Source organism: Battus philenor, unplaced genomic scaffold, assembly GCF_028537555.1.
Source record: "Battus philenor isolate CCGP_79_NKW_IND1 unplaced genomic scaffold, ilBatPhil1.0.hap1 SCAF_28, whole genome shotgun sequence".
Classification (NCBI taxonomy): domain Eukaryota; kingdom Metazoa; phylum Arthropoda; class Insecta; order Lepidoptera; family Papilionidae; genus Battus; species Battus philenor.
The window spans coordinates 952322-970609 of NW_027181691.1; the positions used below are offsets into that span (position 1 = coordinate 952322).

Below are 18288 nucleotides of genomic sequence, written 5' to 3' on the forward strand. Positions count from 1 at the left end.
TTTGTTAATAATTCACAATTCAACTTAGAATTATTATTGATGGAATGATAAAGATTTTGGAGTTTCCCCAAAATTATTTGGGAAACTCCAAAATAAAATAAGAAATAAAATATTTATTATAAATTATTTGGAAGTAAATTGAGCTTTTCTAAACCCAAAGGTGGTTTCAATATTGACAATACCTCTAGCAGTTATAACAGCCTTTTGTATAATTATATAAGTAAAAGTAATTTACGTAAAAAAAATTTAATTAAATTTTAACACTAAATCCGGCTCTGTATTTTACACTAATTTAACACTACCTTTCATTTTACAATTAAATTAACGGCTCGTATGGTAAAATTGTGCCCATAACAGTGAATTAGATACGGTTGGCATACCACACGGTAATGTACACCATAAGCTACCTTATACCAATGACATAAAGTCGAAATTCGTATGCGTTTCGAAATATAATTGTACGTGCTATGCCTACGGCTTTGTGCTATAATAAATTATAAAGCAATTGGAAAGTTTATTGTAGCGCGCAATCCGGCACTGTCCGGTCTGTAACGTTTGTACAGGAAATTGGCTTAAATCGGAAAATATGCAATAAGCAATACGCATAAATTACATATTATTTGGCGCTACTCTCACACAGACAATATTGATATTCAATACATGGACTTATAGATAATTCTGAAGACTCAATGCACACAGAGTAATGAGTAATTCTGGGTACTTATTACACAAAGACGGATGAGTTATTCTGAAGACTATACACACAGACCAATGAATAATTTTGAATACTTATTACACAAAAACGAATAGTACTCAATACACATACACTTACGTGTAATTCTGAGTACGAAATATACAGACTTGTAATTCTGAAGACTATACACACGGGCTAATAAATATTTTTGAATACTTAGTACACAAAAACGAATGTGTTATTATGTAGACTAAACACACAAATGAGTAATTTAGGTACTTATTATTCTGAAGACTCAATACACACAGACTTATGAGTAATTTTGGTTATGCAATATAACGGCTCGTAATTCTGAAGACTCTATACACATAGAAAACTGATAAATTTTCGTTAGTTATTACGCAAATAGAATGGGTTATTCTGAAGACTCAATACACACAGACTTATGAGTAATTTAAGTTACGCAATATAACGGCTCGTAATTCTGAAGACTCTAAACACACAGAAATACTGATAAGTTTTGGTTTCTTCTTACACAAATAGAATGAGTTATTCTGAAGACTCAATACACATAGACTTATAAGTTACCCTAGTTACGCAATATACAGACTTGTATTTCCGAAGACTATATACACAGAATACTGAGAAATTTTGGATACTTATTACGCAAATAGAATGGGTTATTCTGAAGACTCAATACACTCAGACTTAAGAGTAATTCTGGTTACGCAATATACAGGCTCATAATTTTGAAGACAGACACGCAGGCTAATAAGAAATTTTGGATACTCATTACACAAAAAGAATGTGGTATTCTGAAGACTCAATACACATAGACTTATGAGTTACCCTGGCTGCGCAATATACAGACTTGTAATTTGATGTCTCTATACACACAGAATAATGATAAATTTTGGTTATTTATTACACAAATAGAATGGATTATTTTGAAGACTCAATACACACGGAGTTATGAATAATTCTGGATACTTATAACACAATGTCGAATGAGTTATTCTGAAGACTCAGTAAACACAAACTGAATTCGTTAACTAACGTGTTCCAAATTTTGAATAATCAAAGTTATTTTTTTTTTATTAACGTGTGGAGACGACCTGAAATATAAGGTACGATTGTCGACGCTCACCATTTGTCCTTTTTACAAAAGTAAAATTGGAATATTATTGGAGCACCATTTCTTCTATCACGGAATAATACGCACAGTTTATTGCGTTTATGAACAGTCCTGTTGTTCAACAAGATTGCACTTCTATTGTGACGTCACAGCCGGGAGGTAAACAAGATGGCGGCTCGCCGCAGTCACCTTGCATTTCTCGACCCTTGAGTAATAACAATTAAGGCGTTTTCCTCATAATTATACTCATTATAAGGTTTTACAAAACAATGGAAGTTGTTGCTTTTACAATCGATTTAATATGCAAAAAAACGATGTTACATTCTACACGTTCTGCTATGAACGGAGCTTCGCTGTGGAATATCATCAGAAATCTTAGATCACTTACATTGTTTGAAGAATTGCTCGTATGAAATGTTGGTGGGTCACATCTCTCGCGGAACAGATGGCTTTTGGGGTAGGAAGGTTCTATAGATTATAACAAAGCTGACCTCGGAATAGTTTTGTAAGTATGCCTTGATACAAATTTTAAATTTAGTGCGTATCTATACTATGTTCCGTATGGAACATCTGGTTTACATCATCTAATAGTATTTCTTTTTTAGAATAGGAAACCTCCGTGCTTCCTAACCTCTATTCTGTTCTGTATAATATGCTGTTCTTACACTAATAGGCAAGCAACGACGGGTCACACTTGCTAATATATCACAAATACATCCTAGTTGTGAACTTCTTAGTTCTTCTTTAGTCTTTCGCTGCCCGTATTCAGCGACTTCCTATATACAGAATATCTACTCGATCCACCTACTGAGCTAGCTTACCATCTTCTACCGGCACACATCTCACCAAATTGAGTAATTATTCACCATCATTATTTCAGCTGTAATTTCACAGCTGGACAAACTGGAGTCATATATCTCGCGGAACAGATGGCTGTTGGGGTAGGAAGGTTCTCTAGTGGAAACCAAGAACTAGTAGATCTGGCGTGAGTAGCAGAAATTCTCTGTCAACGCAAGGCTGGTCTATCGGCTGAAATGGTGACATGTGCAGACATCATATCATATAAGCAGCGGTAGGATAAGGAAATAAGACTTGTGATAGTAAGTCACAGATTCGATTACCGAGATTCAGTCTTATATAAATGTCACTTTTTGCATTTATTATATGAGATTGTCACTGCTGACAAAGAAAGATTCTAGAAGATGGTCAGAAGAGTCCTTTGAATAACATAAAAGCACACTGCGATCAGCAACTCCCCTGCGAAGCGTGATGATGACGGTTATTTCAGAGATATGACGTCCGCTGTTGGATATAGCCTTTATAGATATATTATAGGGCCAGTTGGAAATAGTCTAAATCTAGCGTCTTACTATATGGTCTGTGGTCTCCACTCTAGAGCCTTAAGGCTCCAGCGGGAGTATGTTACCTGCCCGCTGTCACTTCAATTTACCGATGCAACCGGGCTATTTTGGTTACAAAATTACTTAGATGTAAAATTATTTTGAAGACATATTAGAAAGAGCAGTGTTTTCAAAAGAGTAAATCAGTAAATCTGACGTCACTAATAAAATCTAGTTTGCTGTAACAATAGATAACAGTTGCGGAGAGTTGTATACTAGAGTTATAATTTTATTTTAAAGTACTTCCGCAAATATAGCAAATACATTGTATACAGATGTAATTAGTCTACTGGTTTATTGGTTCAATTTACGAACAATAAAAAAAATATCTGTGACATTTCTCAGGAAAGATGATGCGAAACGTCGAGAAGAATTTGCTTAAAAAACATAAATAAATTATTTCTATCAATCACGCTAAGTAATTACAACACTGAATAACTCGTTCTATCACTGAATGTGACTTGTGTTCCAACAGTAAAAACATTACAAGGCAATTGAAAATTCCGTAATCTATATAAAAAATTGGTGTGTCTGTTTATAATATGAAAATAAACACTTTTTACCGCACGCATGTAAATATATAACAAAATTATATTTATAAATTTTTATGTGTCCATTTCTCTGTATGTTCCGATTATACTCTGAAATGGCTGGACCGATTTTGACAGAACTTATACTGGCAGATAGCTAATGTAATAAGAAGTAACTTAGGCTAATTTTATTATCGAAAAAAATAAAGTAAATATTTTATTTGTTAAATTTCACGCGAACGAAATCGCGCACACAGATAATTTATAATGAAAAAAAAAAACAATCCGAAGGTGGTAGAAATCGCTATAGATTATAACAAAGCTGACCTCGGAATAGTTTTGTAAGTCTGCCTTGATACAAAACTTTAAATTTAGTGCATATCTATACAATGTTCCGTATGGAACATCTGGTTTACTTCATCTAATACTCTTTTTTATTTAGAATAGAAAACCTCCGTGCTTCCTAACCTCTATTTCGTTCTGTATGATATGCTGTTCTTACACTAATAGGCAAGCAACGACGGGTCACACATGCTTGCTAATAAATCACAAATACATCCCACTAGTGAACTTCTTTGTTTTTCTTTTGCTGACTAGTATTCAGTGACTTCCTACGATCTTGGATATCTCGTCGATCTACCTGCTGAGCGGCCTAGCATCTCTACCAGCTCGCATCCTTACCAATTTTAATAATTATTCAACATAATTATTTCAGCCGGAATTCGTCCACAGCTGGACAAAGGCCTCTCCCACAGATGTCAGTAAAAATATTTAAAGCTTTCACATAAATTTTCAATCAATTTGTGTAAAGATCACTGTGAAATATGTTACTTTAATTTTTTTTTCTACGAAATATCATATATATCATATATCAATAGCTTCTGGCTGTATAGTTTGGGATATATACAGATACAGATATGTAAAGTAAAATAGAAGACAATAATTAATTGTAATATATGTTAATCCGAATTTAGATGACGTTTATTCTTACTATATTAATATTACGTTATTTAATGTTTCTAAAACCGTTGATTTTTTCATAATGTTCACACTACGTGTTACTGATCACTACGACCACAATTATGTCAAATCATTCTTGGGCGTTCGAAATTCGAACGACGATTTGAATTTGGACTCCATTGATGTGTTGGTTGTCGCTGTTTTTTTTTATCTATGACAGGGACATAGTTTACGAAATATTCTTTTCAGTATTTTGTTCTTTGTTGTTCTTCTTCCATTCTTCTATTTTCTTCCTTCTTTCACAATATGTTTCACTCTATAACATTTATTTACATTATATATATCGCCTTCTATCCGTCGCCACAATTCTTACAACACTACATTTTCTTATTTTCTTTTATATTATTTACATTTTTATTTTTATTATTATATTTGTCACAGCTATTTCTGACTGTTTTGTAAATTGTAAATACTTGGCTCTTGGCTTTCATCTTACATGCCAAATTCCTCGGTCCTCCGTCTGCTAGCCTTGTATAGGTGTATTACATTGACAGTGATTTGTTATCAATCATCCTGTATTCTACCTTTAATAAAACCTGTATAAAAAATAAAAACCGTCATTCGGAAGTCATAACTGGGTCGTCTACGGAGAAAGGAGTGCGAATGTGTTCAACTAACGCACACAGACATCGTGTCGTAACAAGCGCCATCTTGTTGTGCAAGGCGACGATGACCCCAAAATGGCGGACCGGGGTGCTCTGCGAAAAACGTCAATAAACTTGCGTAATAACTGTTATATATATTATTTATTTATTAATTGCGGAATTGTTTATACTTCAACGTATTTTCTGATTATACAATATTTAATTTAAATGAAATATCTATCTCTATTAATGTAGTTTTCTATATACTTACTCTAGCTATAAGTTCTTGCAATGAAAATATCCGATAATTTCTAAAAAAAAAACATTTATTTAATATTTTATATTTGATTATGTAGAGTGAAAAGGATATGCTGACGTACTAAACTAGTTATTCAAAGTGCCCACCCTTAGCTTTAACGTACGCTCTTAAACGTTGGAACAACTTAAACACAAACATTGGAACTTGGTCACTGCTGCCTCCAAAGATTTTTTGAGCGACTCAATATTTGGCGGACTCTTAGAGCAGGATATGTCCTCTAGCACAGACCACAATTTATAGTCAATTTGTAAGAAACGGAGGTCTTTGAGTAGCGACAAAAGCTGAACATGACTCGTATGCCGCAGACATCTTTCGTCTCTCTCACACAAACGACGCGTCTGATTGGTTGAAATGCAGAGATTGTGATTGGTTGAATAAATAAAGTTAGTTCCAGGATTGGTTAACGTAGCAAACGGCAAATAAATTCAATCTGTTTCCTTACTTAGACTGTCAATTGGTTCACGGTGCCATTTCAAGTCACATTACACTATACACCATTACAATATAAACATGTAGAATATGTCTATCCAGTAAAAATTTTTTACTAGGCCGTGGAGCCTTCCGTTAGGTCAACTCCGATGAAGCTGTAAAAGCCTCCGGGCTAACTATAAAATTCAGTCTGTTTTCTGAACTAAAGTTTTACTTTTAACTCTAAGAGACAGTCTCCTAGATAATTCAGGTTTCACGTCACGTTCTGAATTATTTGGACCTGTAGAAACTTTGGAAATACGCGCTGACCTAAGGGTCCACAAAAACTAGATCCTTGATACGGCAGTCAGAGCAATTAGACTTATATTCCTACATATATATATATATATATATATATATATATATATATATATATATATATATATATATATATATATATATATATACACGTAGGAACTTTTTAGTTTCAGTCGGCGTCTATAGATGGCGCTAGTTGTTCGTGAACGTATAAAAAGGGCACCGCGCGGTAGAATCGACATTAATAAAGAAGGTTCCATGACGACACGACATGTTCCTTTATAAATTGTCCAATTGGTCTATTAGTTGTCGAAAATATGTATAATATTGCCCTGTGTACTCTATGTCAGAAGTATTGATAATTGTAAATTTATAGCCATTATTCTTATTATTTACTTATTTAGGGTCCTCCTACAATGTATATTAATTACTCTCCCTCCCCCTGCGTCACATCTATCTCTATTAAGGATCGTGGCCTCTTTTTGTAAAATTTTATGCTCACTATTATGCTTTCTGTGCCGGTCTTACGGTGTATATTGCTAGGCTACTGTTGCGTGGGTTTCAGCCGATGGCTGACTTCCATCAAAACTTATCACCGTCTTTTTCAAGTTTTCACCTGCTATCTTGGTAAGTTGACCTGTATTATATATAAAATAACAGAGACCTTGTTATATTTGGCGTAAAACCCTGGATGCAGTCTTCCAAACGGTTCTATAAAGCTATGGGGGAGGCTATGTCCAGCTGTGGATGTGTGTCTGAAAGTATACTGATGATGAATGTATAATGCAATTTTAAACAATATCCTAACATAAATATATAAGAGTCCAATGCTCAGCAGTAAACATAATATGACGAAGGATCGCCCATAGCGTCCTCCATTTAAATAAGTCGCTTTTAAGTCATCATATATGAGTCATATAAAGAATTTTTTTTGTTACAGACAACATGACGACTCCGAATAAGTTGCAATCAGAGAGAGTGAAACAGATGTTCAGTTGGACTGCGGGGTAAGTTGTGTCAATTTGAAATTGCAACTGAATTTTTTTTATATCAAAATGTGATGATAATACATTATACGTACAGTAATACCCCGTTTTACGCGAGGGATATGTTCCAAAAAAAATCGCGTTAACTGAAATTCGCGTATAACGGGGTTTATGATTAAACATAGTCAAAAATTTATACAAAAAAATACAAATCATTTTAATCAATCACTTTAATTCTAGGAACACTTTATGCAATACATACTCTTATTTTTTACGGAAAAATGCATCTATTGTCTTTTGGGTAACGTTTTGTTTACGTTCTTGTAAAATACGTTCATAACTCCCAACACTGTTGGGGATTGGGATCCCGCGACCATAGAGAAGTTGATGACTACATTATATTTATACGCATTCTTTCGCGTAATTCGAGGCATTTGAGCGCGATATTTGCAATTCGCGTTATAGTGAAACCGCGTATAACGGGGTCGCGTAAAGCGGGGTATTACTGTATAGAGAAATTGAACCTGAGCAGTTGTAGCTCAATGATACGACTAAAGATACAAACTTATATAATTCATATTTTTTGCATTATTTATGTAGGATTGCCACAGATTACAAATAGGTTTCTGGAGGATGGACAGTAGCGCCCTCTACGTACCATAATACAACACAGATATCGCTAACCCACCTGTCAAGCGTGGCGATCTTGGTATATTCGCTCATGGATTTCTTTGGGGGAGGCCTAAACCTTACAGTAAGCGTTTATAACTTAAAACTGTCAAGTTGTACAAAAGCCTCCTAAGCAATGATTTGTAGAAATTTAAAATTTGTGTTAATATTTAAAAAAAATACATTTTTTGGTTTTATAAATGGCGAAGTTTTGTTTAATTAGTATCATTTTATGTAATTTAATACAAGTTTTATGAACATAAATTATTTACACCCAATCAAAACAATACATAGTAATACCATCGATACCACAAATATGTAATTCTAAGTAAAAAAAGGACCAATACATAGCTACTTTCGTTATGCAGCAGTAGTCGTGCAATAAAATTCACTGCCCGCCAGCCTGCTGATAAATACGCATGCGGCAAACAATGCGAATTACACAACTAGCAACGTTAAATCCCTTAACACTTGTTTCATCCCTCCACGGGGCATCTTCAGGAGTAACGTTACACTGATTAGTGCCAAACACACAGAGAGATATAATTCTCTAATCTATATAAATATATATATATTAAAATTTCCATCGTAGCTTAGTATTTGAATAATTAACGAATAAGTTAATATATATGTAAAAAAGTAGTGAATAATTAGTAGTTTTTGTTTTATTCAGCCCATAGACGCCAAAAGCATTGCCTAAGCCGCCCCCCAAAGTCATGACGACTGTTCTTGCGCTTCCCGAAACTAGCGACATCCTGCGACTTAAACTATCGTCAATTTATTTATTGGATGCCTACCCACGCGTTAGCAGATTAGACTTAAAAAAATTATTTCTAAGTTATCTGTGAAATACATTTAAGTTGTAATTTTCATTTTAATGTATGTAACATCTAATGAGTAGTGAGTTGAATAAATCAATAAATATAAAAGGTTGTCTCGTCTCTGCGGATTGGTTTCCGCAAGCGAGCAACTAATTATTCATTAAGGCTAGCCTCAAGCCAACTCAACTCCTTGAAATCGCAGTAAACCCGTCGCTGGCGATTTTGGAGAGACACCTCGATCATCCAATATGTGAAGTCCTTTAGGGAAGTAAAGAAATATAAAATTGAGGAGATGAAAGAAAGGCATAGAATAAAAGGGAAAGGTACATGAATTGTAGGAAGAAAGGAAAAATACAAAACATCTTCAGATGAATGAAAGAAGAGCGCGAAAATAAAAATACTAAATGAATAAATTATTAAAAAAGAAAGATGAAAGTCCCTATCCCAGAAATAAGTTAGGGGTACAAGAGGCCTCCAATAGCGGGGGCCATAAAAAAGTGCTGCTCTACCCCCCTACACCGAAGTAGTACGTGGGCAGCAGTCATTCTCTCCCAGGCTTGCCCAGCGCCGAGGACTGTCCAGACTTAAAACTAAACAGATGTTTGTTAAAAAGACAAAGAAAGAGAGGTTTATCAGGATCGCAGCAGCTGGAGTAAGCATTGGAGAGCCGGAAGCTGTTAGTAGACATTGCCTCTAACATGTCCTCACTTATGGCTTGTACAAATTAAAAAAGGTTAATGAAATATAAAAGATTACTAGCACATCTCTATAATACTATTTAATATCTACCTCACAATTATCATAAATTTATGGAAATACTTCAAAATGTCATAAATAACATCACAGTTTTAAGGCGTGTGAAAATCTTTAAAAAAATTTTCCTTCACAGAGCTGCCATCTATGTTAATTTTCAGCAACTATAGTTGGTTATATATTTATATGTATGTCAGGTTGGAAAATGGTAAAATTATAATGAACTACAGATAGAAATTTCTTAAAGCAGTCGTAACGAGATAAAACTAACATAATATACGGACATAACATGTCTTGAATAACACAAACGCAGTGGTCTGACCTGTCTGACGTAAGAGCTACTTTCGCGATACAGCCTCGAGGCCGATAAGCGGACACGGTAACCTACTTGCCGTCTAATCGTGCATGCTATTATCGACCTTATTATTCATAACGTCCATTAAGAATTATCAAAATTTGAAATTTGTCAACGCATTTCCGCCTTTTATTGATGTTTCATATTTTGTAATACGTGCCATCTATTGGATGTCACATAAATCATTATGTAAACATAAGAAGAGGGTCGGTTTTATGGTTGTCGACAGATGGCGTTATAATACATTAATAGCAAAAAGTTTAACGAAATGTTCATACTTTGTAAGTCACTTTATATTCATGCTACATTTGTATTTAAATATGTAATAAAATTACTATATTCTCTTATATGTTTTTCTTAGTTATTTATATATATAATAATATGACAATAGAAAATTAAAAATTTTCTGAATTTTTCTCTGTGAGCGACATTACTAAGAAACCTGATTTTTATAGTTAGATGGAATAATTCTTCATAGATTATTAGGGTTCCTTTATGAAACACAAGGTTCTCTATCATTTGACTTATGAGTTCTTCACCATTTATGTATGATCAGATGACCACCGCACCACATTGGACACTAGTTCCAAACATAGAAAAGTAGATATATTGTAGCCACAGCAAGAACAACATAAATTGCATATAATTAATCCACTTTTTATTAATATAATTAAAAAGAAGAATATAGATTTTTCTAAATATGTTTTTGTCGCTAGCATGACGTTGATTTATGGGACATGGTGTATGAAAACGCGTTCATGTAAGAACGCTTCGTATCGCTGGCCACTACCGCCACAATACTTTATTCAAAATAATTGTTATACGTTCGAATTCAAATTCTAAACGAGGATTTGAATTTGAAAGCCGTCAGAAATGTTACGATCTTCATTTTTTGCATTGCGTTTAGGTTAATTTTTGAGTAGCAAACACGTTTATATATATATATATATAAACGTATATATATATATATATATATATATATATATATATATTGTACTATTATTTTGCTTATGGGCAAATTCCACTTGTTAATTTAATAGCGGAAACTTATTGAGCTGTGAATTCAAACCACCACATCGCGTTAAAAAAAACCTGCTATGTTTAACTGGTCATCGGTAATATACATCATCACGTCAATCCTAGATCGCCCACCGCTGGACATAGGCCTGTCCCAAGATTTCCTTTGTAATCGGAGGGTTTTTTATGGATCTCGTTTTTGCGGACCCATCGTACCCATATCATTTTTGGAGCAGCGACTTTCATGTCACTAAGTTTTTCAGTACAACTTATTTTTCTTCTTTCGTCTGACACTATATACGGCATTCTATCTTCTTTCTTCCTTCATATTTTCTTTCATTCTTATTGCTTTTTTACAATATTACATCATTTACATTTATAACTTCAATTTCTGAACATTATACACCTATCCCCCGATTTACACGGTAGATACGTTCCTAAGAAAAACGTGTAAATCGAAAATTAAAAATTTTCAAGTCAAAACAGTGTATATCGAAAAACTTGCAGAAAATGCATAAATTTGTTATTTAACAGTTGTGATTTTTTTCAATATTTTTTGGGTGTACACAGAAATAAAAATAAAATGCACTGACAATTGTTAAAATATTTAATATATTACGGAAACACTGTTATTTAATTACAATACATTAAAGAGAAGAACAAAAAAGAAATTACTCTCATTCTTTTTTCGGAATCAAAGGTTCGAATTCAAATTCATCACTCGAAGTTATTTGTGCCGATTCGATGTTTGAAGCAGAAATATTTACATTATGAGAGATGGTAATAAAATCGGTTATAAACAATTGCTTTGAAGTTTTTGTAAGATCTTTGTAAACATCTTCATACTGAAGTCAGCACATAAGCTCGGGATTCCCCGTGAAATGTGTACACAGGACACTTGTTCAATCACAGTAGCATTTAGTAGAGTGCGATAAAAACCAAAAAAAAAACTTATTTCGAAAACCGTATAACAGCGAAAACGTGTAAAACAAGTACCGTGTAAATCGGGGGATAGGTGTTTTACTTTATTATAATTTTACCTTAAGACTAACGTCCTGCGTTATGCTTACCAGTTCGTGGTCTCCAATCTAGGATCTAAAGGCTCTAGCAGCCGACTTTTTTGCGCACCATATAACCTGCTCTCTGCCAAGATTTTTTTTATTACTTGTCGATTTTTGATAATACAAATGATTCAAATATTTGTAACTAACACAATGTAACATGCATAACACAAAAAAATTCTATTGCTAATATGAATTACTTAAACATTGGTTTTTACGTTTGCGTATACGGAAACAGGTTGTGATAATTAATTCAAAATTTGTACATTCACGTGAAGCCTTAATCTTATCCGGTGTTATGAATGTGCGAATATAATAAAAAACGACACAGCCCAGCGGTGAACTGGCCACATAGCTCATAGAAAAGATGATCACTGATGCCTTGCGGAAGTGAAGACACCTACCAGACAACCTTTGGATGGAGATGAGAGACATGAAGGAGAAGGCAGTTTAGGGTGTACATACATACAAATATATACATTACTATACACTATATATCATTACGTTCAAAAAACGTTCGACGTCATGAGGTAGGTTCAAACTAAGCTAGCTACCACAGTAGCCGAAACAATATAAGAAATTAGTACAGATGAAATACGAGTACAAAAAGTACCTCGGACTTATGGGTAAGTTCAAAGTATAGCATGTATTGTTTTCAGCTTAATATTTGAAAGTATATTACACTGATTTTTGGGATCGACTCACTAAAAATAAACTTTCAAAAAGGTTCACGGTACGCAGTAGTATATATATATATATATATATATATATATATATACTACTACTATATATATATATATATATTTATCAGAAAAAGCCTAAATAGTATTTTTAAATGAGTGTGACCGCATCTTAACAATAAAGTAATACAAAATAGTTTCGTAGAATCTTTTTCTGTATAGTAATAGTAATCTTTTCGTAGAATCTGTTCAAGAGACATATTTCTCTTTATGTCGTCATCGTTTTGTTATACCCCTAAACTGGATATATCTATGTACGTTTAAACTCAATAGTAATTTTTTAATAATCAAACTTGGTTATTCAGCGTTGGAAAAACTCTAAAAGTTATAAATACCGCAATGCATGAAGACGAAGGTCTTTCACCAGATTATGTTATACGTGATGACATATACATCTCAGACGTGATCGTTTACGGTGGCGCAAGGCTCAAGGTCACCCATAGAACAATGGATATTATGTTCGAAGCTTTTGTCGAAATACCGCAATATTTTAAGACGTAGGTCTTTGAACAATATGTGTTGCCGGTGATGACATACGGATCCGAAACGTGGTCTTTCACCGGCCATATAAGAAGGCACAATGGAGAGACCTATGCTAGTTTCTCTGCGAGATTGAATTAGCAATGAGTAGATCTGCAAAAAGACAAAGGTCACCGCTAAGCTTGAAGAGTTGCTTGTTGGATGGAGGACGTCATGGAATCGACAGGAATTTGCGCTGAAAGGTTGTCGAGTGATGAACTCGAGTCAAATGACTGGGTTTGCTTCCCACTGGGTGGACCGGTCGCGTTGGCGATCTTCGGGGAATGCCCACGCCTTGCAATGGTAGTCTATTGACTGACATGGTGAAGAAGTATACCTTATACTTTCTAGAAAACCAAATTCAATGTTGTTTATGAGTGTAACAACCTAATTTCAACATTAACACACTCGTAATAAGTTTTATAAACGTTTGATACAGTTATATGACGCAAAAGCGGTGTACGAACGCCGGCGGAAAATCCAAAACGCCGGATGGTTATTGAAAAAAATACATTGCGGGCTTCGTAATAAAACACCATTTTCCTTGTGCTGCGCAATATATAATTACCATTCATACAGATATGCACTCTATTTCGAAGGATTAAAGTTTATTATTATATACAGTTAAGATTGTACGTGTCGGATAATTGTTTTGACGAAACATAATTGACGTATAAGAACTTGTTTTAAGTTGAAATCTGTAGCGATACTGTTTAGAATTTAACTTAATAGTAGATATGGTTTTTTACTTAATAATACACATAGCTTTTGAATAAAATCATTCTTAAATATGAAAGCCTTTTGCAATGTATACAAGATAAACATTAGTAATAAAGGATTTTTACACATTTCAGTTGTGTAGGCTTTTACAATAAACCAACTTGTTGTTTAGGTCTCCCCCAAAGATATGTATGGGGGATATACTTTAATCGCCACACGTGATAGGCAGATTGGCGATTGTATTGTGGTATACAGATACAGTGTTGCGCATCCTGTAGATTAATGTACGAAGTGTGAATTATCAATGATTGTATATCGGGAATTAAACCTGCGACTGCAAGTCTCAATCGTCTACCTCTGGGGTACCACAGTTCACTTGTAATATCTATAAATTATATAGAAAAATACAACTGTATTTATGATATTTCTGGAAGTTATACCAAAAACCAACACGAATAATTTCAGATCAGATCAACACGCGTTTGAACCCACGAAACTTTATTTTGAGCATAAGGATTTGCATATATATATTTTTTTAAATTATAAAGTCAGGTAGGAGAGTCGAAGGGAGGCAGTATGCGGCCCGCAAGCCTCATTCGGCTCTGAAAGATTATTTGTGACTCCCGATAAACATACCAGACTTCCTTTTTCATTTTTGTGTGTTTTCGTTATATTTTAAATTTGATATCATTCTGTATATATTTCAAAATGTCTTGTATACTACTGTAATATTCTGAAAAAAAAAGATGAAAAAAGAGAAAAATCCTCCGCTGCTTGGCTTGCCCTCTGACATTTCAACAAGCAAATCGTCTGCCCTATACCGGTGTTTCCTCATCAATGACTACCAATAAATATATAAAAGGTTCTATTTTCGGATTCTACACACTGACGTCATCATATAATAATCAAATTATAAATAAAATAATTTAATTGTAAGTAACATAAAGAATTAATGGCAAATAAATTTAGTCGAGGTGTGTAATAAACATTAAATATATAAATATTTTATTGCAATATCGATTTATTGCTTCGAGAAAAATCATTTGACACACACATCATTGTTTATGTCACGCGCGGCGTCGTGATGATGGCATTTGATGATGATTTATTCTAATCGACATCTCGAGATGAAGCAAGCTAATATTCAAATATTGCGTCTCCTCGGATATTGTCCTTTCGTCACCATTGTCATTAACTGAAACAAATCTCTCTGATTGAATTCTAATAAGTTTAGACACAATTTAAAACATATCAATTGTATTATAAAATCAAAAAAATACAGATTAACCAAATAAACAAAATATACTACTTGACGCGAGGTATGAAAGGAACGTAAAGAATGAAATGTAATGTAAGAAAAGAACGAACAAAAGAGGAATGAATGTACGACATTAATATAGAAGTCAGAAGAGATATTATTAAAAACAATAATAAATAAATTATTATTATAATAAGATCAGTGGAAGTATGAGAGACATCCATAACCGGAGCCATACATTTAAAAAACTTTTAAGCTAAACGGTTTTTTGATACTCATATTGTGGTGGTTGTGGAAAAATATGTACCTAATCCGCCATATTGGAACGGCGTCCATCTTGAATTTTAAATTTTGACATAATCATCGTGTTTTACTAGTGTAGTCCTTTCATTTGATACCCATTTCGAGGGGGTTAAGGAAAAATATGTAATCCGCCATTTTGTATCGGCGGCCATCTTAGGTTTATAATGTTATTGATTTTATTATATTGTATTGTCATCTAAATTAAATGTGTGTACCAAATTTCAGATCAATCTGACAACGGGAAGGTGCTTAAATTTCAATTTCTAATTTTGACCCAAACAAATTCCGTACGGGTCGAACTAAATAAAACCGTTTAAAAATAAGACAGGTTTTTATTTATCTAATACATTCAGGCGTTACTTTGCGAAAGTCCATCCTAACTAAGAAAGGGACTGCTATATAGCTACTTCCGCTATGTAGCAGTAGTCGTGCAATGAAGTGCACCGCCTGCCAGCACGCTAATAAATTCGCGTGCGAAGTAGGTATATTCCCTATTTTAGTTAGTTTTTTATTTATTATTTATTGACTTCGTTTTCTGGATCTCTCATTCAACTTCTATGGAACTCAACAGAGGCTTTACATTGTAATTTTTAAAATATTTTTAATTAATTGCTAAGTTCATATTTCGTCCTTTTCAATGTCTTTTATTATTTCCTCTAATTTCCTTAACCACATTTATAATTCCTCAATAAGACAGTTAATCCAATAACGGATGAACGACAAGTGTAAACTTCGCATAATGTTCCCGAAGTAACTTAAAGTAAACGATTGCAAAGTTGCTGTATTGCTTACTTATTCCATTCTCGACATGTCTTCTCATACCTTATCACCATTTCGAAGAATGTCCAGTGCTAGACAATTAACCCACATATTTCGAAAACCTGTTAATGGACTTTAACAAGATCATCTGTTCACCTTAGGGTTGGACATAATACCCTGCACGTACCAGTCTATGGTATCAATTGCAGAACCCTAAAGTACCACTGGCCATCTGTTCTGCGACCGTCGTAAGTGACCACGTCTTGGTTCCGTATGTTAATATACCTTTTCCTACCTTCAAGGAAAATGTTACTTATATATATATATATATTTCTATGTATTTGTAACTTTCTCCCTCTAAAGTAATTGCAGTAATTACGAGTAATCTAATAGTATTACCTTATGTTATAAAACTCTCTTTTGCGTGCATAACGAATATAAATTTACTTCATTTGTTTATTATCAATTACCATTCGTTTTTATATATTTCTGCTTTATGATCTCTATACTTTCACTTTTCGTAGCAATTTCTGCTACGGCGTAGAGGGGTCTACAATTTGTAGCACTAAAAATTGTTTTCAAAAATAAGATTCATTTATAGAGACTGTCCAAAAGATGTACGCTTGTGGAAGACCTTGGAAATAGGCACTCCGTGGAGCGTTCGCCGATGTGATCTAAAAACCCAACGACCTCCAAAACCTCCTTCAATTCCTCTAACACGTTAGCGCGGTAAGAATAGAAAATGGCCCTATCGCCTAAACTGTGTAAAATAGTGAACGCCGTTACAATTGTTTTTAAATATTATTATAATATAACAAAGAAAGTAAAATGTAAAAATAAAAATAAATTAAATATAATTTACTCAAGTAAAAAATAAATGTAAAATAAAAAACGAAAAGGAGAATTAAAAATTGTGACACTAAAAGAACGCGGCGAAAGGAAAGAGGCGATGTGTGTAAGGATTGTTACAAAAGGTGGAAAGAATTAAAGAAGAAATAGTAAAAGAACTTGTGAAAGCTGACCGAAAAGAACGCTTATAAAAAATGTACTGAAAATTACTAGAAACAAAAGTCTCTGTCATTTTTAATATATGGGAATATCTCATAAAAAAAAAACAAAAGTGACGTCCTGCTTTCTAAAACACTAAGGCAGCTGTGCAAGTTATATAAAAATAGATTGACTGGTATTTAGTACTGCACATATGTATATAATTGTTTATAGTTACGTGTGTATTTTTATAGCCTATATATATGGGTATAGTTTTAGATTATCTAGTATCCAGACCGCGTCTAGTTTAAGTATCTCTGGTAGTTCACTTAATTTATGTTATATTTACTCATATATTATATATACGTGTGTGTAGTGTCGCTGTTGAGTCTTTATTAGTGTCGGTTCTACCGCGCGGTGCCTCTGTCAGCGCCATCTGTCTACGCAGGCCAAAACTACAAAGTTCCGACATATAATATTGAAAAAAAAAAAACTATTTGTGAGCAGTGACAATACTATATAATTAATGCACAAAGTGTGAATTATATGAGATTGTATGTCGAGAATCGAATCCGCGACATATGATTTCAGTCCTCTATCTCTGAGCTACCATTGGTCAATGTTTATAATGTTAAATAAATTTAAATCTATTATTTAAAATATCCATGGACTTATGATTTCGAAACGCAATATATTTCATGATAATCTTTTTAACAATAGTTGAAAGTTCGTATCAGTTCGGTTCAACGACACTGCACACGAAGCTTAAAATGTATTAGCTCTTTAAATTTAAAGGTAATAATTGTAACATAAATTATAATTGGTATGTTTGTCGGCGTCATTTCTGTAAGTGTACTGTCCATAAATTTATTCAGAATTATTTATATTTAAACATATTAATACATTAAATTGGAATGCCTGATAAAATTATC

General features: G+C 33.6%; 1 protein-coding gene across 1 annotated transcript in view; it reads left to right on the forward strand.

Annotated features, from left to right (window-relative positions):
• snu (snustorr) overlaps positions 1–18288 on the forward strand; it is a 126173-nt gene that overhangs the window by 25249 nt on the left and 82636 nt on the right. The window contains exon 2 of the mRNA XM_068769531.1: positions 7349–7415. Coding sequence (XP_068625632.1) covers positions 7354–7415 — 62 coding nt within the window. The 5' untranslated portion in view covers positions 7349–7353. The remainder of the gene's footprint in view (positions 1–7348; positions 7416–18288) is intronic.